This window comes from Crocodylus porosus, unplaced genomic scaffold, assembly GCF_001723895.1.
Source record: "Crocodylus porosus isolate Cpor-Errol unplaced genomic scaffold, CroPor_comp1, whole genome shotgun sequence".
NCBI lineage: Eukaryota > Metazoa > Chordata > Crocodylia > Crocodylidae > Crocodylus > Crocodylus porosus.
This window is the reverse complement of record NW_017728947.1, coordinates 54939916-54962863: the sequence shown is the minus strand read 5'-3', so window position 1 is coordinate 54962863 and position 22948 is coordinate 54939916. Positions and strand designations below refer to the sequence as shown.

The 22948-nt window shown below is 43.8% G+C and overlaps 1 protein-coding gene across 1 annotated transcript in view; it reads left to right on the top strand.

The window, feature by feature from the left end:
- Positions 1-22948, top strand: part of ITPKA (inositol-trisphosphate 3-kinase A) — a gene marked incomplete at its 5' end in the record, with an annotated part of 56368 nt that overhangs the window by 27964 nt on the left and 5456 nt on the right. Inside the window, 5 exons of the mRNA XM_019551045.1 lie at positions 8660-8756; positions 11287-11500; positions 13878-14082; positions 21398-21499; positions 22646-22717. Coding sequence (XP_019406590.1) covers positions 8660-8756; positions 11287-11500; positions 13878-14082; positions 21398-21499; positions 22646-22717 — 690 coding nt within the window. The remainder of the gene's footprint in view (positions 1-8659; positions 8757-11286; positions 11501-13877; positions 14083-21397; positions 21500-22645; positions 22718-22948) is intronic.

Below are 22948 nucleotides of genomic sequence, written 5' to 3'. Positions count from 1 at the left end.
AAGAAAAGTGATCCAGAATGAGGCACAGCAGGGATATTTTGAGATGAAATGAACAGAAAGATTTCTGTTTTACTACTGCAGCATGCCCTTGAGCATTTGAAAAGAAGTAGTGTGGTTAAGCCCAAGATGCAGAGGCTCAATCCCCCTCTAATACAATTTCAGAGCTTGTAGAGTCGGCTGGAGAAAGGTACTGCATTTCACAGAGTTTTTCACTATTTTGTTCCAATTTGGAACAGAACCCCAACATTATGGAATTGTCCCTGCGAGGGGTGGAGTTATAGTCATGGGACCTGATTGCTTGCTATATTGTCCAGGGATAATAGAAATTGGGACATTGGTGATCTTCCCACTCTTTGTAGCCGAGGAAGTGGACTGTCAGGATGCCATTGGAATCCTGATTACTTTCTGGAAAAAAGTCATTTGAAGGCAAACCATTTGCGCAGAACATTTTAATTTTTAACAAATTATCAACTTCTGATTTAAAAAAAAATCTTTTGTTACAATGTTTCTCACCAACTGTAGTATAATAATGTAGCATATTGGTCATGGTCACTTGTAGAGGGGTAGCTACAGCAGTGTAATGAAGTTAGATTAGTAGCTGTCTCAGCAACAGTCCAGTAACATATCAGTGAGATGTATGACAAATGGTGACTAGATATTGGCAGCTTGGCAGGTATCAGCATGCAGTGGGGCATATGATTTATCCTGGTTATTTTGGTGAAAGAACACTTCTGGATAGTGTGGGTCCAATATTTAGGTGGTTTATATTTCCCAGCCCAATGTTATGGTATTAACGTAATAAATGAAAATGATATCCAGGGATTGGAACTGGAGAATGACAATTATCAGACAGCTTTCCTTGTTGGAACTGAATAAAATGCCAAAGCTAAACAAATGGTGTAAAGGAGGAAAAATAGCTTTCAAAATTATTTAAGTTTGAATGAACTAAAGTTACTAGTAAAACAACTGAGAGGTTTTTAGATACAATTATAACTGTTTTTTTCCAGTTTTGCAAACTTGGGTTTTTAAAATAATTTTTAGTGTTTTGAATAAGGAAATGCACATACAAGTAAAACTTAAGTAAATACAGTAAAAACTGTAAAAAGTTCCTGGAGTTTAAAAAAGCTCTACTATTCAACACAAATATTAATAGAAACTGAATTGTATAGGGTGAAAGCCTGCCCCCTTGGTTCATGGTGAGAAGTAGCTTAAATCATGAATAATCCTGTTGATTTCACTGGGCCTCCTTGCAGAGTAAGGCATTACTCAGAATGTGTAATAATGGCATTAGTCTGCCCCATAATGAGTATGGAGGAGAAAGAGTGAGGGATGAAGAAAAGAAAGATCTGATGATACAAGGAATGGCGTTGGAGAATGAGTAATATTGTATATAGAATTGATCCCCAAATGCAATCATACTCTTCATCACTTTGTGACTTACTCATTACCTACTGGAACAGAGTTTCAGTTAGTGGTCTAATCTACTCTTTTTATGTTACATTTTTCAGTATTAGAGTTGTTGTTTTGCATTCACATGGCCAACTCTAAAGATATATGTGGGTAGATAACCTCCTACATGCCCATTCAGTTGTACCAGCTCTGCTGAATCTGCCAGCAAGGGGTCTACTCAGTGCCAGCTATGCTGTTGGTTTGCATCTTGTGGACTTCCGCTTCTTAAGAATTAACACAAGGGCAACACTGTAATTTGTTGACAATTATTGGTCCTGATCCTGCCTCTGGATCCACATAATAATACCCCCATGCCCTGCTGGAGTCAGTGGGACTCTGTGTGGGCACTGAGGACCACCTGCAGGGATCCAATTGCAGGACCCAGCTTTCACAGTGACAGTTTCAGCCCCAATACTGTAAAGAAGTGAACACAATAATAGATTATGACGACTGACAATTAAGCTCAGTCTCTTTCTGTAAAGCTTTTTAAAGGAAAGATTATAAAGAAAATTCTCCCCCTTCCCTTTGTGTCTTGCTGTCATAATAGTTCTTTGTGGGCTTGCGTAGGCTTGTACTACTTAGCATGAGTGCTCAGAGAAGAAAAACAACAGGTTCTTGCACAAAACAACTACTGAGGTTGTCTTGGGAAAGGGATCCAAGGGTCAGTGTTTGCTGCAGCCTTGCAAAATTGTTGTGAACATTTACCAGCTCAGGCAAAAGAGCACTTTTCCTCCCTGCTGCTGATAATGGAGAAATGAATGCCTGAAGGGGGTTGGCCATTTTATAAGTCATATATCTTGCTGATATGTTACATTTATAATAATTTTGAGTAACATCTAATAATAGTAGTACTCACAGATCTTGGAGGAGGGGAAAGTATTTGTCCTCTCTGCCCTAATGCCTTCTGCAGCTTCCTGATATTGGGATGTTTTGAGTTATGATGTTTGGCAGGGTATGTAGAGATACAAGCAGAGGACCTTAACACAGGGATCACTCCTGAAGAAAGCAGTCCAGTGGCCAGCAGTGTTCTCATGGTGGCTTCAGAATGATTTAGGCCAGTGGTGCTCAGCATTTCAGCTGTGCATGCTGGATGAGTGCCATGGGGCTGATACGTGGCCCAGATACCTCTCAGGATCAGCATGTGGGTTTGGGCCACATGCTGCCTCAGCCTTGCCATGTGAACCTGGATCAGGCTGTATGCCACTGTGGCCCAGCCCTGTGTGCCCAGATTGGGTCCCATGCTGCCTTGGTCCAGCCCTACATGCCGTTTTTGAGCTCTGCGTTCTGGGATCTGGCCCAGCCTTGCACACCCAGATCTGGTCTCTCACTGTCCCAGCCCCGTGCACCAAGTGTAGTGCACAAGACCATGCTTTCTTGCCTGCTGCACTTCCTACCGGTTCCAACTTTGGCAGTAGGGAGCTGCAATTAACGTTGCTACGGCTTCCCTGCCACCAAGTTTCCCGGAGCTTGGGAGTCCGGATGGTATGGCTCCGTAGGCCAGATCCAGTCCAGAGGCTGGTGGTTGGGGACCCCTGGCTTAGGCTTAACAATGAAGGCTGGCTGCACTGAGGGATGAGTAGGCGTGAAATGTCATTTCCTGTCCCATCTGGTCAGTGTCATGTCAGAACATTTTAGTACCAGCGTAAAGCAAGCTTGTCCTGTCCTATGTTTGGAAATGTGCCTTCCTTCAGTGCTTTTTCATATTGTTAAGAGCCTTAAATATTGGAGATGATGCAGAACAGGCCAACATGAGAAGGAGTAGATCAGAGCAAGATTTGCTGAATGTACTTTCTCACCCTGAGAGTGGTTAAGCATTGGAACTGGCTATGTAGAGGGGTTGTGGAGTCTCTCTCCATCCTTGGAAACTTTTAAGAGCAAGTCAGATACTTGACTAAGATGATTTAGTCAGGGATGGTCCTGCCTTGAGTTAAAGGGCTTGGTTAGATTACTTCCTGAGGTCCCTTCCAGCCCTTCCATCATATTTTCCAATGATTCTGCTGCTGCTTATTTTTTACATGATGATTTCTTCTCATAGCTAGTCTTGGTGCCATTGGAGTGTCCTGTGTTGCAAAGGCTGTCCCTTCAGGTGGTTTCAGAGTACTTGGTACTTGCAGGAAATAAGCTTTTATCCCTCCTTACCATTCTTATACCTTCTGTCCCATTGTTATGGTGACCATGCCATATCTAAGAATTCTAATTTCCTCACATTTGACTTGAAGGTCTCCTTGACTGACATACTTTCTCCCTCCCTCTGTCTCAAGTTTCCTATCACCATGATAAATGGGTAAAATCTGTCTTCTTGGGTCATCCAGCTCAATCATGTTATGGGCAACCTTGCTTTATTGACCAATTCCAGTGTATATCTTATGACAACTTACTTTGGGAGCTAGAGTTGGTTGAAAAAAAAAAATTTGATATTTTGTCGAAAAACAGAAAAAAATACAGAAAATATATGAAAAAAATTCCCATGTTCTTTAAGTGCCTCTTTTTGGGACTATCTAGGTACCTACATCAGTATATAACCATTTCACATATGTTAATTCTGTTGTATGTTAGGTATTTTATTTTGTAAATGTTGAGTAGTTATGTTGTTGATCACATGAACAATGGAAACCATGACCCTTTTACATTATTCAAGTCATACAGCTATAGGGAAATTCTTGGAATATGTGTTGGTAGCACAGCATATTGGCCAGGAATCTAGAAGAAATGTTGGATAAAGTGATATATAGATGGAGCAAGAGAGCCTATTTGTAAGCAGTAGCTACAGTATGCTTTTCCATTGCTACATGTAGCTGTGGCTTGAAAATCTGATAAAGCCATTGTTAACAAAGAGGAAGAGATCCTGCTTTAGAAATAGAAGTGAGACAGTTTCCTCCCACAACAAGCACAAAAACACTTCATCCTCCCACTCGCACCAAGACTCACAACCCTACCGGTGTGGCAGAGACTTAAGGGAAATTGAGACACTTAGAAATTCCAGTGGGGAAATAAAAATAAGAGGGAATCTGCTAAACACTTAATCATTGTAAGATGTAGAGATGCATCTGGATTCTATAGTAGTGGCCCTTTCCTTGATTGCTGGATCATCAGGTTTTTATCTTACTTAAAAGGATGTCTGCAATCAGTTGAAGGGTAGATTCTTATTGCAGGAGTATTTCTAACATATCTATCAAGATCAGCCCTAGCCAAGATGAGTGTGGCTGCTATTGAAGTCAACAAGAGCTATGTCTGCTTTGTGGTAAGGCAGAATTTAGTCCACTGTCTATCACAGTATAAGCATAAGCTACAGCTTTTTAGAGCCAGGTGGGAGGCAGGAGGAGGGAAAGCCACTCTGTGCATTGACAGCTGACGTAAGTTCCTAGAAAAGTTATGCTTCTCATCACTTTGGATACCACGTGTTTTCTGAATCATTAGCAGACAGACGGGATTTGGTATGTTAACTTCTTTCCTAAGAATATTTATGGTAGGGATTCAGGGCACTGGAAGAAGGGGAAATGTAATGTTACACTGATCTGAGAAAGCAGAGATGGATCTTCCTGAGAGTGCTGATGGACTTCTGCTATCTGGAAAGCTAAATCTGGAAAGCAAATGCTATAGCAAAAGATGGTATGCTACCTACTTAGAATAATAATATTTATGTTTGCATGGCAGTTTTCATTCAGAAGGATATCACAGCAATTTATGAACTATACAGAAAAATCACTTCCTTTACTACTCAGCCACCTATGGGATGGAATCCAACATCTGTCTAATGCCACATGGCAGGACTCTATAATAGTTTGGGCAGACTATGAAGAACATGACATCCACTGGAAATTTCTGGGGGATTTAGACCTCTTTTGTGTTGTAATTATTCTAACTGGAATTTGTCCATCACACTGAGACTAACATCCCTCCTTTTTGATTAGATTCTATTTGGAGTTTTGTGATTCTAAATTGCCAAGACCTTATTACAATGTCCTCTGTACACCTGTACATATTGCACCTGTAGCAATATGATGCCCTTGAATGCTATGCTGGCATGTTCTTCCATTACTGATTAAAGACGTGTATATGAGAGAGTTTTCCAGTTACACTGTAAACTTTATACTGATAGGCAAGCCACTAAAGTCGCATCAGTATAACTCCCGAAGAGTAGCTTATCTTGTCGAGCTTAAACTGTTTCCAAAGTAGTACGAGATGTAAACAAAGAAAAAATGAGCACCTATATGAGAATAAGAATGTCCACACTGGAAGGTTACAGTTGTATAACTACTTCTAATTCATACCTCCCCTTATACCAGTATACGCTGACAAGGTCTTAGAAGAAAATGTCACCCACTGCATCATTCACACTGCTTCCTGCTCCACTTTAAGCCATCCCTACAGTCCTCCCATTCATGTATTGATGACAAATATGCCAAAAGGCATCTGTGGGGTAGACTAAACAGGCCAGATTCTGATTGAGGGGTTATATTCTGCATACGGGTTATTTTCTTGTGGTTTCAGTTTTTGCATTCTTGGTTTCCTGGGATTTTACAAATAAGAGGTGGGGAAAAAGGCCTGTTAGAACATCAGTCCCCTACAAGTACAGGAAAAAAATCCTCTGAATGAGGATGGGGATTTTAAGTATCACACTGACCTTAGTTTGTTCCCAGCGAAGTCAGTGTTATCTATTGACTTTGATAGCACAGAATTAGGCTTGTGCCGGGCACTTCTGAAAATCCTGATTTTAGCCATTAATATTTATTTGTTGATTGATTAGCCTGTGGGTTGTCAAGCAGCGCTGAGCTTCTCTGAGCAGTGACTTCATTTCAGGGGCATGTACATGATTTTGGTATATCTATATCAAGTTTTGTATAACCTTTTGGGATCCTTCTGGATGAAAAGTACTGTGTAAATGTTACCGTGCATTATTATTCATATTAACCTTGGTTTCAGTTCCAGAAGGGGAGACCTTTCCACCTCCTGTTTTTAAAAGTTACTTTTCTTTTGCTAGTCCACTCAGCAGCTGCTGTTTCCGCTTCAGCCTACAAAAGTATATAAACAGATGAGATGCAGCAGCTGGAGGTGTGGTGGCAAGGAACCAGTGCCCAGTCTATTTAACATACAACTAAATTGGGGATTGAGGAGTGAGGAGAGAAGAGAAGAGGAGAGGAGGAGGAGAAGGGAAATTAAAGAAAGCTCCGTTCCCCTGAAAAAATGCCATACTGTACTTTTTACCAGAGAAGACCTGGGTGACCCTGGAACTAAATAAGGGTAGCAGGAAATCTAAAGTGCTACAAGAATCACAATGTGAATCACCTGCAGGTTTGGACAGTGCTGTCAGTCACATGAGGCACAGGTTACATGAGACACTGTGTGAGATGGAAACTGTTTGTTTTTCATGAACACCCAAGCAGGTGTATATGTGCATTTAAGAGTCTGCTTTCTCTGACTGACACTGGAGGCCCAAAGTCTTGAAGCATGCCTGGGAGGGGAAGTTATAGGTTCTGTCCCCTTGCTCCTTCTGTGTGTGCTCCCCATGCTGTTTATGCATTTTTGCCTTGAGTAGTCATTAGATAAAATTCAGAAACAGCATTGGGAACATGATCCAGAACCAAGGTCTCCCTCCCTCCTAAGCCAGTGCCCTCCTTCTTGAGTCACAGTCACACTCCCTCCTTCACGGTCTCTTTCTGGCCTCATGGCTTATTTTTATTCTTGGATGTTTAAATGAACTAGCTTCAACACAAGAAGTAGAAGGTACTTGAGCTTGTGCATGGTCTTGAGGTTGGAGCTCTTTGGTGGGAAGTAGGAGATGTGGGTTAAACCCCACCTTGCTTGAGGAGGGCCTAGAGCCCAAGTCTTCCATTCCCTGGGCAAGTGCCCAAAACACTAGACCTTTGGGTGGGTCCAAGCTTAAAATGTGGTTGAGTGCTCCTCCTGTCAGACCATTTCTACTTTTTTTATTCTTCTATTTTTTCATAGGTGCTCAAAATGCCAAATGTGAAGAATCTTAGTAGTTGTTGTGTAGGGTGGGTTAGGATTGTGTTCAGTTACACCCCAGGGAATTACGCAGTTATGCGCCTGTGTAATTTTGTGCAAGAAACATATAACTGCACATAATCGCATAATATCATATAATTCCCTAGGGTGTACATAGTGAGTAGGAAGGGGAGCTCCTGCCTGCAAGAGAGGTTGGTGGGCATGGGTGTGTGTGTGGGGGGGCCTCTTGTGTTGGTGTGGGCCCCCCTGTCCACACTCTCCACCCCATGGTGCACAGCCCTTGCTGTTGGTGGCAGCAGCAGCAGGTGGCAGACCCTCAGGGTGCTCCCAGACAGAGCAGGCAGAGACCCCAGCAGTGCCTGGCTCTGGCAAATCTCGGGGAGCTGCACATTGCTCCTGCCTGCAGTGCTGCGAGTCCCACGTGCTGGCATGGAGCCAACCTGATTTGGCCTGAAGCTGGATACCAGCAGACTGGGCCAGGCTGGCTCTGTGCTCCCTTATGCAGCCCCAGCCACACGCCAGCAGGGGGCTCCACCTGCTGTGGCCAGGAGTGCCCTGAGGGCCTGCTGCTGTCATCAGCGCAGGAGGTGTGTGGCAGCAGGGGTCATGTATGGCCACAGGCCCTGTGCTTAGGGCGGGGGAGGGGAGGTAGGGGTGTTTAGCAGGGGGGCTGTACACAGGGGACCCACTCTCAAACCCTGCCACACAACCCACCCCCACCCCCCAACCAAGTACTTGCATATATTTCTAAAGAAGGTTGGAGCAGTGTTATATTTAGTTTAACTTGGAAAAAAAAAGTAATTTTGCATAATTTTGAATTTTTCTCTATAATTCCCTGGGGTGTATTCAGTGATTGAGGTGCTTAAAAGCGATTTAAGTGCCCTCTTGAGGTCTATTAGGATTTGGACCTAAGAAAGTGCAGCTCGGCTGTGTGAAGACGCATACTAAGTGCACCACAGAAGGCCTCTTTATTTCCTCTTGGTAGACTTGTTATGGTTAGAAAGTACTTTTTAATATGTTCATTGCATCTTTTGATAATGTGCAACGCAATATCTGCCTTTTTAATGGGAGTCATACTGGATGTAATGCCAGGGCTCCCTGGGGGGCTAGTAGGACTTGCTGAGCAGGCAGTTCATGACAGATAAACAATGTGGACTGTGTGTGCACTGGTTATCTCCCTGGTGTGGGGAATATGAAGGTTGTCATCTTTCAGTGTATTTTTTTTTCTGTTCTTGTATTCCAGAAAAAATCATGGCAGACTATTAAAACGATGGTCAACTTGCCAGTCATCAGCCCCTTCAAGAAGCGCTACTCCTGGGTGCAGCTGGCTGGACACACAGGTGAAAGATGCATCTCTAGCTCTTTTTTGCCCTGCAGCAAAGAGAATATCACAGAGTAATGAGGTGTAATGCCAGGTTTTCCTCAGCCTCCGTGGGTTTGTGTGGGGATTTGAAGTGGTTTTGCAGGAGTGATTTCACCTTAGATAAATCTGGCAGCATCTGGAGCCCACATGAGACGGCAGAGTGAAATAATTCTTGTTTCAGAAGGCCAGTGTCACATCTCCCAACTGGAAAAAACCAAGTTAGCAATGAGCAACTTTGTGGAGAGGCTAACCTTAAAGGGTTGTTGGCACCAAAAGTGTTTTGTATCTTCTACCTACCCATCTTATAGTATGTTCGGGGTAAACTCAGCAAGAATTTGAAACCATGCTGCTTCCCTAGTGGGTTACTCTCATTTCTCAAAGAAGTAACCAGAGCACTTGTTAGAAATATAGGACTGGAAGTGATTCTTGAGTCACCAAGTCTGATTCCCTGTGATCACAGGGAGCTATATAACAACCTTTGTCCAGAAGGGCTTGCAAAAACAGTCCCTGCTGCACACACGGACATAGAGCACCTGATAGCGTACTGTAGGGTTTTTTGTTAGAGGAACAGTGCTGAATAGACAAGGGCTCCACCCACACCTGTCCCAGTCCTCCGGGCTGTCTTTGGAGTGAGGGTGAAGATTTCTGTTCATGTATGTCTGTATTTCAGACGGTTGATGAAGGCCTTTTTAGTTCCACCTAAAAATTGTATCTGAACATAAAACCTTCAGTGGAAAATGAACCTGGTGAAAAACAAGTCTATGTCGGTGCTTGTATTGAGAGTCTGTATCATTCGTGCATCTCTGTGAAAGTTGGGGGAGCTGCTCAGGGGCAGTAATAAGGGGCTACTCAGGCAGACTGAGTCTAATGTAAACTATAAAGATTGGAAGAAGTGCCCCTGGGTCAGGACTTATAGCACTCTTAAGCAGAACAAGAAGGTCCTGTCATCTTTGTTCCCCAATGTGCCCCCCTCCTCCAATTTCTGTGAGATGCAGGGCACAGGGCTGTATTGCTGGCCATGTGTGTATGCATGCTAGAGTTGACAACTCTGAATCTATTATGGGAGGTTCCTGAACACGAACATGCCTGTGTGCTTGCATATGTCAATTATGAATTAAGGTGTGTAGGCTTTAAGTCAGGAAGGCAAATGTACATTACTATTACATTTAAAAAACCCACTTGGACTACTGTATATATCAGATTCAACATTTAATATTTATTTTAATGAATACCCTATCACTTATCTCCTGGGTGACTGTCAGCAGTCTCCTGGAGATGTATATCTAATTCCTGGAGACTCCAGGGCAGTTCTGGAGGGTTGATAACCCTAGAGTGCACATTTTGTGGTGCTCCGTGCCTCTGATCGTCCTCCCCTGCTCTCCCCAGCCCCAAGCAACTCCTTGCAGGGTGGAACACTGCCAGCCTGCAAGGGGAAAATACAAGTTTTTCTCCTTTAAAGGGGAATGGAAAACCCAGATCCCTGGACATCAGGAACCTGTTTGAGTTCCCTATATCTGGTTTTCTGGAAGTGGATTTGTTCCATCAATTAAAGCTGGTGTTCTCCACTTTGAGGAGCACTCCATAAGCTATAACACAGGATACCAGCACTACCAGAGGCGGTTGGGGATTAAAAAATTGTGTGGTGTAGTCAGGAAAGACCAGTTGCTGGTGATGGAATGTGCAGGGTGTTGTTGGTGTGATAAAGTTGGAGTGAGAAGCATAGGTTTAACACAGGCTTCAACTCTGGGAGCATAACCCACATCTCTGGGTGAAAATGGACTCCCCTTTAAGAGTTACTACCATGCTGCAGGACTGGAGAGTGACTTCCATTTCTGGAGTCTAATCACTGCCAATCACAGCCTTAGCACACTCTAGTTGCCACTGGATGCCATTCAAACCTAGATTGTAAAACAGTTGAGTTCCAGTTTGCACCTGCAGATTAGTGAGGTTGCAGTACCTGGGAGGGAGGGGTAGGGGGGGTATATGTGGATGAAAAGGACAGTGCTTGGCTTGAAGCCCTGGATCGCTGTTTAATGATCAGCAACTGATCTCCACCACTTGGCTACGCACAAACACAGCAGGTACAACCTGGGACAGGTTTCAGGAGCATAGCCAACATTGGTGGCATTTCATACCTTTAAAAATAGCCTGCTGTCAACATTAATGAAGTCTGGACCATTATACTCCCAGTGCATTTTAATGCAGCTAAATATGTTAATATACTTATGAATACTTTAGCATTATAAAAAAAGAAATGTGGCCTGGCTCAGCTCTGTTTCTTGGTAGCCATAAATTCTTGTATGGGATCCTGTCCAAATGAATTTTCACAGCCAAAAACTACATTGTACTGTGTGGTTTTTGTTTTCTTTCAAAGACTGTGTTATCTTTTCCACACAGGGGAAACCTTTATCGGGTGCATGATAGAGAAGTGGGTGAAGGGTGAGGGCAGGTGTTTTCCTCTTCCACAAACTTCTGGTCTTCTCAGTGTGTGTGTTTTGGTTTTGCAGGCAGCTTCAAAGCAGCTGATAGTGGAACTATTCTGAAGCGCTTCTCTGAGAATGAGAAGGAGTGTTTTGAGCGACTGATGAAAGATCTCCTGTGCTCCTGTGTCCCTGCCTTCCATGGCATGGTGGAGAGAGATGGCGAGAGCTACATTCAATTGGATGACCTGCTTAATGAGTTTGAAGGGCCTTGTGTAATGGACTGTAAAATGGGGATCAGGTGGGAGACATGAAAATGAACCTTTTTTTTTTTTCTTCCATTTAATTAATTTGAAGAATGGATGTGATAGTATTGATGTTCCTGGTGGATTAAGTACTCACTTTGGGTGACCAGTCTAGATAGAGGTCCTGCTAGTGACCTGCATTCATTTGTTTTCTGTCTACAACACTTTGTCAACTCCCTACGTAGGACCATCCACCCCATGCCAAGAATAGAGTCATTTTGTAACAGTATGAAGGGAGTTCATATTGCAGCTGTCTAATTGTACTTGGCCTTTGGAGACTGAAATATCAAGATTCTTGGATGCTGCTTGGGCAAAATCTGAAGTTGGGTTGATTCGAGGCAAGCTTGCTTTGCACCTGCCTAGTATTACTTGGCTTGTGAAGTGTAAAGATAAAAAAAAAAAAAATAGATGATGTGACTGAGTCACTGTCAATTCATTAATCTTTGAGAACAGTCATTGAGAAAATGAAGAGTAAAATTCCTTTCCTCAAACACGAGTAACTAAAAAACAACGTGGCAGTCCATTTCCAGAGCTCAAATGAGTCCAGTGACTGCAATGATTCCTGCTGTGGCAGATGCCCATTAGCCAGCCCCAAGGCTCAGAGATCACTAGCATGAATCCCTTCGCCATCCTGGGATTTCTGCTGCTGCTTGCCATGTTCTTCAGAATATCAGCTTGTATATTAAAAAAGTAGTTTTTTTGTTTTTTGTGTTATGAAGAAAGCCTCAAAAATGTGAGCCATATGTTGATAATAAATAGATGGTCTGCGGAAAACTTGGATCAATAGATCTGGGAGTTGTGAACTAGGGCTTACTCAGATGCTCTATGGCAATGATGTAGATAACATTGTTAATTATTTCCTCCATGAGCTCATCTTTGCTCAACTTTTTCTCCTTGAGTTATTGGATTACCTGTAAACTGAGGTATCTAACACATGGGGAGTGTATGTCAGCCTTCACAAGCAGGTTAAGTACCTCAAGGAAGCTGTTAATGTGTTACCTTGAGGTAAAGACATCTAGTGCAGACCTGCCCACAATAAAGAAGGGGGAGATTTATGCCACCCTCTTGAAGGAGAAGTCAAGCCCAAAACACGCAGCCCCCAGACATATTTAAGGAGTGCTGAGGGAGAGGACAGCTCAGAATATCCACTGAGGCATAGAGGTCATTCACAGTCCTATTCTGAATAACTTCTTGATCAACAGTAAGTGGCAACTCCCTCATGCTGAACATAGTTTACAGGTGGAGTTTGGAAATTAGCTGCAGGGCTTTTTCTACATGCTGTTTTGAAATGTACAGCCTCAACTGGCTTCAGAGGCCTGGAAAACCAACTGTAACTCTGAGCTGAGAGAGGTTTTCATCAGGGCTGTGTGAAGCTTCAATTGCTGATTCGATTCGGAGGAGATTTGGCCCAATTTCAGTGACCGAATCTCTGAATCCGAATCGAATCAGGAGACCCGTTAATCTCTCTGAATCAAATCGGAAGCTTCCTGTCCGCTTCCGGATCTGGTGCCGAGCATGCTCCTGTGGGATGCTCCATCTGCCCCCATGTTGTAGTGTTCATGAGCCACACCTGGTACCTCAAGATACATAGAAACAACATAAAAAGCTGTGTCTATGGCCAAATTGCTGATTCTCTGAATCAGAATCAAATCTTCAGATTCAGCTAAATCAAATCAGGATAGTGAACCAAATCATCAAATCGAATCGCGGTCCCCTGAATTGGGCCAAATCCAAATCGAATATAGGAAACCCTCACTATTCACGGGTTCGGCATCCGCGGTTTCAGATATTTGCGAATTCCAAACCCGCATTTTAAATACACTCTATACACTTACAGGAGCTCCTCAGTGCTTACTACTACCGGGCTTCTGCTGCTGGAGCCATGCCCACCCCCGACCCCAGCCACCAGGGGCACTGCATTCATGAACACAGTGCCTTATTTGTGGATTTTGCCATTTGTGGGGATCACGAGAATGTATCCCCTGTGAATGGTGAGGGTCACCTGTACTGCCTGCTTTGCATACCCCTAGTTTTCAGGTTCTGTTAGACTTATCCCTTCTTGGTGCTATTGCATTTGATCTGTCTGAGATTTGCTGTGATGAGAGCATCCTGTGTCATGGTGCAGAATTGGAATCGAGCATTTATCCCACAGTATAAGCAGGAGATGAAAGTTTTTGTTAGAAGGCAACAGTAAGAGCAGGGACTGAGAATTGGCATTATAGTCTGCCATTGACTCATTAAGCAACCTTGGGCAAGTCATTTGGTCCTTGTTTCTCAGTTTCCCTCTCTCTAAAATGGGGGTGATGATAATCCTTAGCTTTCTCATATGTGTGCAGAGAGTTATCAGTCTTGCTGCCTCTGATGTTTTTGCAGGACATACCTGGAGGAGGAGTTGACTAAAGCTCGTGAAAAGCCAAAGCTCCGTAAGGACATGTACAAGAAAATGATTGAAGTGGACCCTCTTGCACCCACAGCTGAGGAGAATGCACAGCATGCTGTGACCAAGCCTCGTTACATGCAGTGGAGGGAGACCATCAGCTCCAGTGCCAACCTGGGCTTCAGGATTGAAGGGATTAAGGTGAGCAGACTCAGCTTTTTGCCTGCTCTGATGATTAATCAACATGTTGTTATGCAGCATCAGCCTAGTTGCTAAAAAGATAAAGTGAGACTTTACTAGCTGGAGTCATACTGGGTTTTTTTTCTTTTTTTCTTTTGTGGCTTTTTAGCTTCTCTGGTAAATATAAGAAAAGCACCATGAGATGTGAAAAACACCAAACCCACTAGAAGCGCATTAACCACACTGTGAACAACAACAGGAACATTATAAAGTGAAACCAGATAGCTCTGCACTGTAAACAGAATGAAAGTGAAATCAAAGTGTGGGGGAATTCTGAAGTGATGGACTGCTGTCCTCCCTTGCTGCACAGCAATTACCTTCTCCCACAAGCTATCCTGAAAGCATACTGCTTTATTCTGAGCAAATTAAAGGGAAGCAGTTCTTCCCATGTTGCCAATGTAATTGGAAAATATTAGCATGACGTGATGTAGCTTTCTTGGAATCTGGGTGTCCCCTTCTTCAGAAATTGAAGGTGTTAGGTATTGGAAGGGAAACCAGAATAGACCCAGAGCTGCAAAGGTGACTATGTTAGGCACAGCTGTAATACATCCCTCTCCTTCCCTGAGACAAGCAGGTGTACATCCATATAGGCCATTATGTTATTTTAGAGTCATAGAAGAACCCAGGCAATCTACACTGTCAGGTCCTCAAGCCATCATGTTTGCCCTACTTATACCCTGCAGGAGTATCAGATGCGTAGCTTCAGAACAATGTTCCTTCCTGGCATCCGGATACTGGCAATATCTGGCTGAGTTACTTAAATGGCAGAGGCCTGCCTCTGGGTCCATTCTTTCCTCATCCAGCTGGTATAGACTGATTTTTCTTCTGAGGTTGAACTAGTTTTCTGGACTACTTTGGATTCCTTCCTATGGTCAAGTATGGTCTGATGTGACGGCTGTCTTCTGCATGGCACATGAATGTTCAATCTTGTACCTTACATGAACGCTGACAATTTATTTTTAAAAATGTTCAGGTAACATGTAAATGACTCTCCATGGTGAGATGGTCACTGTCTATCAGGGTTTATCACCCTCTGCTGTACAGTTCGAATACAGGGCATTTACCAAATCATGTCCCCACTATACAGCAGTTTATAGATTTCATGTGTTTAGTTAAGATAATGTAAGTGGGATTTCTGGTGTGATCCTGCTTTGGCTTTTGAAGCCTAGGTGGATGAAGGATGAATAAACAAAAACAAAAGGGCATGATAAAGTCCTTTTAACTACCCATTTTTTCTATTTCTTGCCAGTGCTTTCTTCCTTCTACATTCACAGTCTACCCTGATTAAGCCCCCAGCTTGTGCAGTGGTAGGCTTTTCCACACTGCTCTGCCCAACTGGCTTAGGACTGAGTATGCTCCTTCAGAAATGACTTGGTGGTGGATTCTTCTCTTGATGCAGGGCTTGTGCGCTTGATTACTGGGGGGAAATTCCGGGACTTGCATCTCTTCTCAGATGCTTTTTATGAGTTTAAATTCTTTGTGATTAACCTTTTACCACTTGGCATCTAATAATGTTGCCAGTTGTCTTTAAAAATGGGTTAAGGAGGGACCTTGAGAGGTCACTTTGTCCATGTTGGTGCCATAAGGCAGGATCTGCCAAACCTGAATGGACTCCTGACAGGTTTGTCTAACCTGTTCTTAAAAACCTTCAGTGATTGAAATGATACAGCTTCCCTAATTAATCTATTCAAGGGCTTAAATAGCAATCCAAAATGTCCCTTGCTGCAATTTAAGCCCCTTATTTGTCCTGTCCCCAGTGAACCTAGAGAACAGTTTAGTATTTTCCTTTTTGCAGCCATCTTACATATTTGAAGACACAACAAAAGTCTTCCCTAGTCTTTTTCTTGAGGATAAACGAGCCAAATTCTTCCAGATTTCCCTCATAAATCATACTTCTTAGACCTGTAATCAGTTTTTGTTGCTTCATCTGGAATTTCTCTGATTGATCTATATCTTTGTTGAAGTGTGGTGTCCAAAACTGAACACCGTGCTCTAGCTAAGGCCTTACCAGCACAGAGTAGAATGCATTGATTACTCTCTATCTTTTTTGTTTAGGTATTCCCATATGTTTGCTTTTTTGCCACAGATTGCTACTAGCCTGTATTCAGTTTGTGACCCACTATAATTCCTGTTGTTTTTTTCCTGAGGAGCTGCTTCCCAATAAGCCATTTCCCTGTTTTTATTAGTATTGTTGACTGTTTCTGATTGTGATACCATGTACTTGTTCTTATTGAATTGCATCTTATTTATTTGAAAATAATTCTCCCAATTCCCATTTGAAGCTCGGTCTTTAGTTCTCTGGGATGCAAGTGATACCATTTTTGTACATGTCATATCTGCAGAGATACCAACTGTCCAGTGCATTTTTGTCACTGCATATGATATGTGATGGTGCTTATACCGGACCTTCATATACAACTGGAACTGTGGGAGCAAGGAGCTGCATAATTGCTGTTCCTCTGCACAGGGAATCAAAGGGGAGGCTCAGTTTGCTCCTGGAGTTGGTTCTTAAACATCTTGCTGGCTGATTTTGTAGCATCATGCGGAAGTAGCTCTGGAAGGGACCTGCAGAGGTCATCTTGTCCAGCCCTCCTGCCTGAAGCAGGATCATCTCTATCTAAACTGTCCCATACAATGCATAATCTAAACTCTCCATAAGACTACTGTCAAGCCTGATGACACAGACCTAACACCCTAAGTTGCCACAGGTAAAGCAGGCAATGTCCTTAGCAGCCAATGTCCGGTGTATATGAAATATTGTCGATATGCGCTCAAGAGATTGTAGATGGAAGTCCACGCTCCTTGCTGCAGAAGAAGGCCTGAACCCTCACAGTCCATACCATTTTGACCATGGGGTAAAATTCCTTCCTGACCCCAAATATGGCAGTCAGTCTGTCCCTGAGCAGAGGGGCAAGGCTCCTCTAGCTAGTAACCTCCAACTTTGTTCCCAGTAGGAGCATTGACGCATCCCAGTTGGGCCCCAGCCTTGGCTGTAGCCTACAACCAATGCCTCTGAGGAAGGTACATGAGAACATGTAGCAGAAAATGGGGGATGGGGACAACTAGCAAAGCCCAGAAGTATGGGAAATACCCATAACAGAACACAGACATAGCTGTGTGTAGATCATCCCTGCCCATGGCTGTCCAGCTTCTTCTTGAACATCTTCAGTGATGGAGAATCCACAGCTTCCCTAGGCAGTCTATTCTTATGTGTGTGCGGGTGTATGTAAGGGAAGAGAAGAGGAGTACTTTACCTCCTTAATAGAGTCTGCATAATGTTGCCTGGAGTTTCTCCTGGAGCAGGGCAGTGCCTACATCTGATCTAGAATGTCGAGCATTTATATGGTCTGTAAAATGTTCAGTGCACTCCACCTTCCTTTTATCCTCATGACAGTCCTCTGAGGTAGGTACCTCAGTGGGCCCCTTTTAAAAAAAAAACCGAGGCAGAAAAGTGAGGTGAGTTGTCTGAATCCCTATTTACAGTCGAGTCAGTCAAATCCCTATTTGCAAGCAATCATTCCGATGCTCTGACCTCTAGGCATTTCTGGTTGTAAGCATGATATAGAAGTGCAGCCTGGTCTTATGAAGCACTTGTCCATCATGTGACATCCTTGTCTTGTTTTTAATGGAGCAGTTACGGTTTTTTGTATCCTCGGTTTAGTGAAATCTAGCTGCATAGGTCCTCATTTTGGAAGGCGAGCCTATAGGGTGCATAAAGAACTAGTTTTGCCATCTAGTGGTTGGTCAGAGACCATCGCTCAATAAAATAACCTTCGCCACTGAATACAGAAATAATTTGGTTTAACTCCTTCAGTTCCTTATGTCTTGTGTTGTCAGGGTTGATTGTGTAACTTTGCTAAGAGAGTAGATTATGGATTTGTATAGGATGGTTTGGATAGGGATGACCCTGTCTGAGGGAGTGGGTTGGGCTAGATGACCTCTGGAGGTCCCTTCCAGCCCTGCTTCTCTCTAATCTGTTTCAGTCACTTTCATTTCCCCATGCCATAAGCAGGAAAAAGTACAAGTCAGGGTTAATTTTGCCCTTTGTCAGTTCATTCTGTTGTACTGCATTTGTCTTGCATGGTTCTTGCAGGAGAGGCAGGTGGAGCCTATTTAGTTACCTTAGAGCAGGTGACACTCAATCTCTGAGTCTGATAAGCCTCTTGGTTTCTGAGGTTTCCAGAGTCGGAGCCCTGTGATTAGCTTCAGAATTAATGGTTTCTCTGTTAGTGTAATGCAGGGGTTGGCGACTAACAGCCTACAGGCTAGATCCAGCCCCAGATCCACTGGATCCAGCCTGCAGAGCTGGAAGGCTTTGCCTGTGGCAGCAGCTATGCCCATACCAGGCCAGGCACTGAGGAGCTATGCTGGGACTGGGCAGCTTTCAGCTGCACCTGCACTGCTGCCACTTTTCCCTTCCCTCCTAGTCCTAGTCCTAGTCTGACATGGGCTGGGTGGTTTTTGTAGCACGTCAGTGGCAGAGGACATTCCCTGTGCCCGCACCAGGTCCACGCAGCCAAGAGCTGTGCTTGTGCTGCTGCTGTTTCCCCCACCCCATTCCAAGTCCCTAGTAGGGGTGTGGGTTTAGCATCTGAGACCATGGGAAGCTGTGCCAGGGCCAGGCAAATGTACCACTGTTGTTTCTTCCTTCTGTTCCCTCCCCTCCATTATGGTGTGAGCGCAGCTTCCAGCCAGTGGAGAGCTTCTCTGGGGCTGGGCAGCTTCCAGCTGTGCCTACACTGCAGCCAGGGTGGGGGGAGCTGGGAAAACTGTCAGCGGTGCAGACAGTTTTCACATACCTGGTCCCAGCACAGCTCTGCATGGGTTTTAAGCTGTGTGTTGCACTACAACCAGGGAGAAGGATGCTGAGGGAAGTCAGTGCAGCTGCATAGGCATATTCAGAGCTTGTGCTGATGTTACTTAATAGCAGGCCTGGTCTTTAGTATACTCTACTTACGTGGACATTGGATACGTGGAGAATTAATTTAACTGAATAGTGCAACATTACTCCACTTAACTGAATAAATGGTAAAACTAGGACCCTTCAATTTCAAGTCTTCAAAAGCATCCCAGAACTGCCTATTTTCTGTCAAATTCCAGGTGTGAGAGAGGGGTAAGGGCTCTGAGAAACAAGGTAAGGAGCCTCAACAAGGTGCAAAAAGGTTAGCACAAGCTGTTGCTGTTAGTTGATGAGTGCATATTCTGGGTTAGCGCAGAGCTTTTTTTTCAGTCATGCTATGCACTTAAAGAGAGTGCATTATAACTCAGAGGTGGATGTGTACTTAAAGAAGGCAGAAAGGCAGTAATCACAGTTGGCATTCCTCAGCTAATTACTTCAAGGCAGCACAATCATAAAGGCATTTCTAAAAGATAAGGGAACCAGGTAACTTGTGTATTGAAATAGTAAGAACAGAGCAGCTATGTAAGATAAGATGAAAAGTGTATGCATTTTCTCAGTAAACTTCCTTCCACTGGTATTTTGCTGGTGCCATGGGAGTCCAAGCATATACAGCTAGCATACTGTTTAGACAGCAGTCTGAAATTCAAAACCTCTCCCTACATATTTGTGCACCACATTGGTACAGCACTTCAAATGGTTTCTAAATCCAACTGCCTACGTCCTATACTTCCCTTGCATAACTTACACATGTCTTATCAGACTAACACAGTCTTGGGATAAAGTCAGTTTATTCTGTTGCAAGATAGTCTGTTAAGTGGGAGGGTGTTATGCATAGCTGTGCCATACAGTCAGTTAACTCTCCTGCATGATAATCCTGAAAACTTTGCAGTATTAGTTGGGCCAAATTTGGCTGTAATATAAATGGTGTACCTGCTTAGAGCAGAATTGTATAGAGTTTTAGTGCAATAACTTTATCTTGTAGGGAGAAGACATATTTTCTCTGTGTGGCTGATCTACTCCTATAATGGAAATGATGAATTTTGTTGGATTAATACTAGAGATCTGCTTTGGTAACACTGCAGCATTTAATACAAGTACTAGACAATTGCCTGTCAAGAATTACTGGAGGGGGCACTGCCACCACAACCCCATGGTGCTTGCTGCTTCCTAGGAGCATGGGGGTGGGAAGTTTGCTCCACCATCCCCTCTGTCCCCCTCTGCAAGCACCCTGTGCTGTTGCTGTCTCCAGTGCTGTTGGCCTCACTCCACTCCATGGCCCTACTCGGAGGCGGCAGCAGTGGCAGCACGGGGTGTTGGCCTTGCCCACCCTCACCTCTTTCGTTGTTCCCATTGTCATGGCGGTGCTCCGCACGAGTTGTTTCACTAACCGGTCAGAGTGCTTCAAGAGCATTGCAGACTGGTAGACTGACTCAGCCCTTTATTATGTAAGAATAAGCTGCTACTACTGCTGTCATCCTGTGTCATGCATGTATGCCCTTAACATATATATTCATGTCACATGGACATGATGACATGTTGAAACGCACACCGAAATGCACATGCCCATTGTGTGTGTGTCAACATATATGTTTGGACTTTCACAGCCTTTTCATATATATACACCAAAAACAAACAGGCACATCTCTCACATTGTCATGTGCTGTTGCATCTCAAACACCTAGATAATTCAAATTTTCACCAGGACCCAATTAAATACATGCATGCACACCTTTTACCTTGCAAAATTGCACACACACTGTACAGTGACAGTGTCTGATGCACAGATACTTCCAAACACAAGCTTTTATTATCTGCAAAAAAATTCTTGCTTCTGTGACTCTAGGACACACTAATATTAGGGGGTGTTTTATTGGGGAATGAAAGACCCGACCCACAGGCCGGTGGTTTTTCCACTGAGAGATGGGTTAACCCAGGTCAGGTTTGAGAGCTCACAGGATGTTCCTCTCCTTGCACTCCTCTCTCTCCTCCCCCCAGACATTCACACAGGTATTGGGGATACTTGTGTCTGCCTAGAAGTGAATGGAGCCAAAGAAGTCCCCACAGTCATCCCTTCACATGTTACAGGTTTCAGTCGCTCTTGAAGTGAGAGGGAAAACCTTTGCCCAGGTTAGTGATTTTTGAGAGGTCTTTTGAAACTGCAGTCAACAGGAAACCAAGCACTATTCAAATGCCTTCAGTCTGCCTTTCAGTCTCCACCCCTCCAGCTCTTGCTTGATTTATCTTCACTCTTCCGGCTCAGCCACCCACTTGTTGATTAATGAGAGAGAAACCGAGCTGTTGATGATTCAGGAGATTCATTACTTAGATGACTGAGGCATGCAGTATAAACCCCTCTCTTGGTTTGATTTTGTGCAGAGGGCTGATGGGACTTGTAACACAAACTTCAAAACGACCAAGACACGGGAGCAAGTTTTCCAGGTTTTCATGGAATTCATTGAGGGCAACACAATAATACTGGTAAGTCTTGACCTCTGAGAAGTGCTAGTACCTGGTCAATTCAGCCCCCTTGCTGACATGTGACCACAGTTCCCTCCAGTAGACAAGATCCCCTTGAAGCTTCCAGGGGAGAAAGGTGATTACACAAGTGGAGTGGAGATGGGGAATTGTTGGGCTTGTGGGAAATGACTGGGAGAGATTATCTTACAGCAGTTGTGGCTGGTAATGACTGAGCATTTTCACCATAAGCACTTTGAGTCAGCAGAAAGCAAGGCAAGCATGTATTTTGCCCAGTGCTGCCAAGCAAGGTGGACTGTAATGCAGGGTGTTGGTGCCCAAACGTTGGGTGCAGTAACAAACCACTCTGATTTGCAAACTAAATATAAAGAAAATAAAGCCAGTAAAAGGGGAGAAGATGAAGCTTGATGGTGTGTTGTGCTTCCATGGGTAAGATATAGCTTAAGAAGCAACTCTGTGCTCTCACTCTCAAGGACAATATCAGCCTCTCTTCTTCTGGCCTGTGACATGGTCTTCGTATGGCCTCATAACCTCTGTTATGGCTTGGGAACTTCAAAGGATGCTACTACATTCCCCTGCCATGCAGTTGGCGTCCCAGGGAAATGCCTGCACTTCAAAGTCAGTATGCCTGGAAACGGGACAGCATTTGAGGTGCATTTTTCCCAGTTATCAGAAGTGCTAGGCCATTTGATAAGTTCAACAGGCTTCAAATTTCCCCGTATTCATCCTGCCCTGATGCAGTCTGATTTCATTATTTCATAGATTTCATTTCATGGTCTTTTCACTGTGAAAAGGAGTTGCGCGAGCCTAGCCTTCCCTCTTTCTGAAATGAGGGATCCAGAGAAGCCTCAAGAACCTGACTTTCTAGCCAGGTAACTACTGCCTTCTTCAGAACTAGGCAGATGAGTTTGTTGGGATTCTGACATGCACCTTTATTTGAGGCCAGGCAGTCCTGTCTTTCTACACTGTCTTCTTTTAAGAATGGGCAACTTATCAAATGTATTGTTTAGAGTAGTTTTCAAATGATGTATCTGTCAATCTGAAGTATGTCTGCCTTAGAATAAAAAGTCATGATGACAACCTATGGAAACAGAATATTGTTCTCTACCCCCTGACCTAAATGCCTGCATTTTGTCCCTCTTCTTCCAGAAAAAATACCTCAGACGTCTGCATGAAATCCGCACTATCCTTGAGTCCTCAGACTTCTTTAAACGACATGAGGTGAGCTGTCGGTGAATGTACACTGTATGCAACTCGTGGCTGTCTCAGCTTACCATTCAGCTGCCCATTCAGAATAGTTTGCTGGCTAGAGAGAGGTATAGGGAAAGTATTTAAGAGGAAGGAACTAATGCACATGAACTACACATGACCACAAATTCATCTTCCTCATATCATCTAGGTTGAGAGGGGACAAATCTTTTAGTCCCAGTTCCACTTGGCAGAAGTCACTGT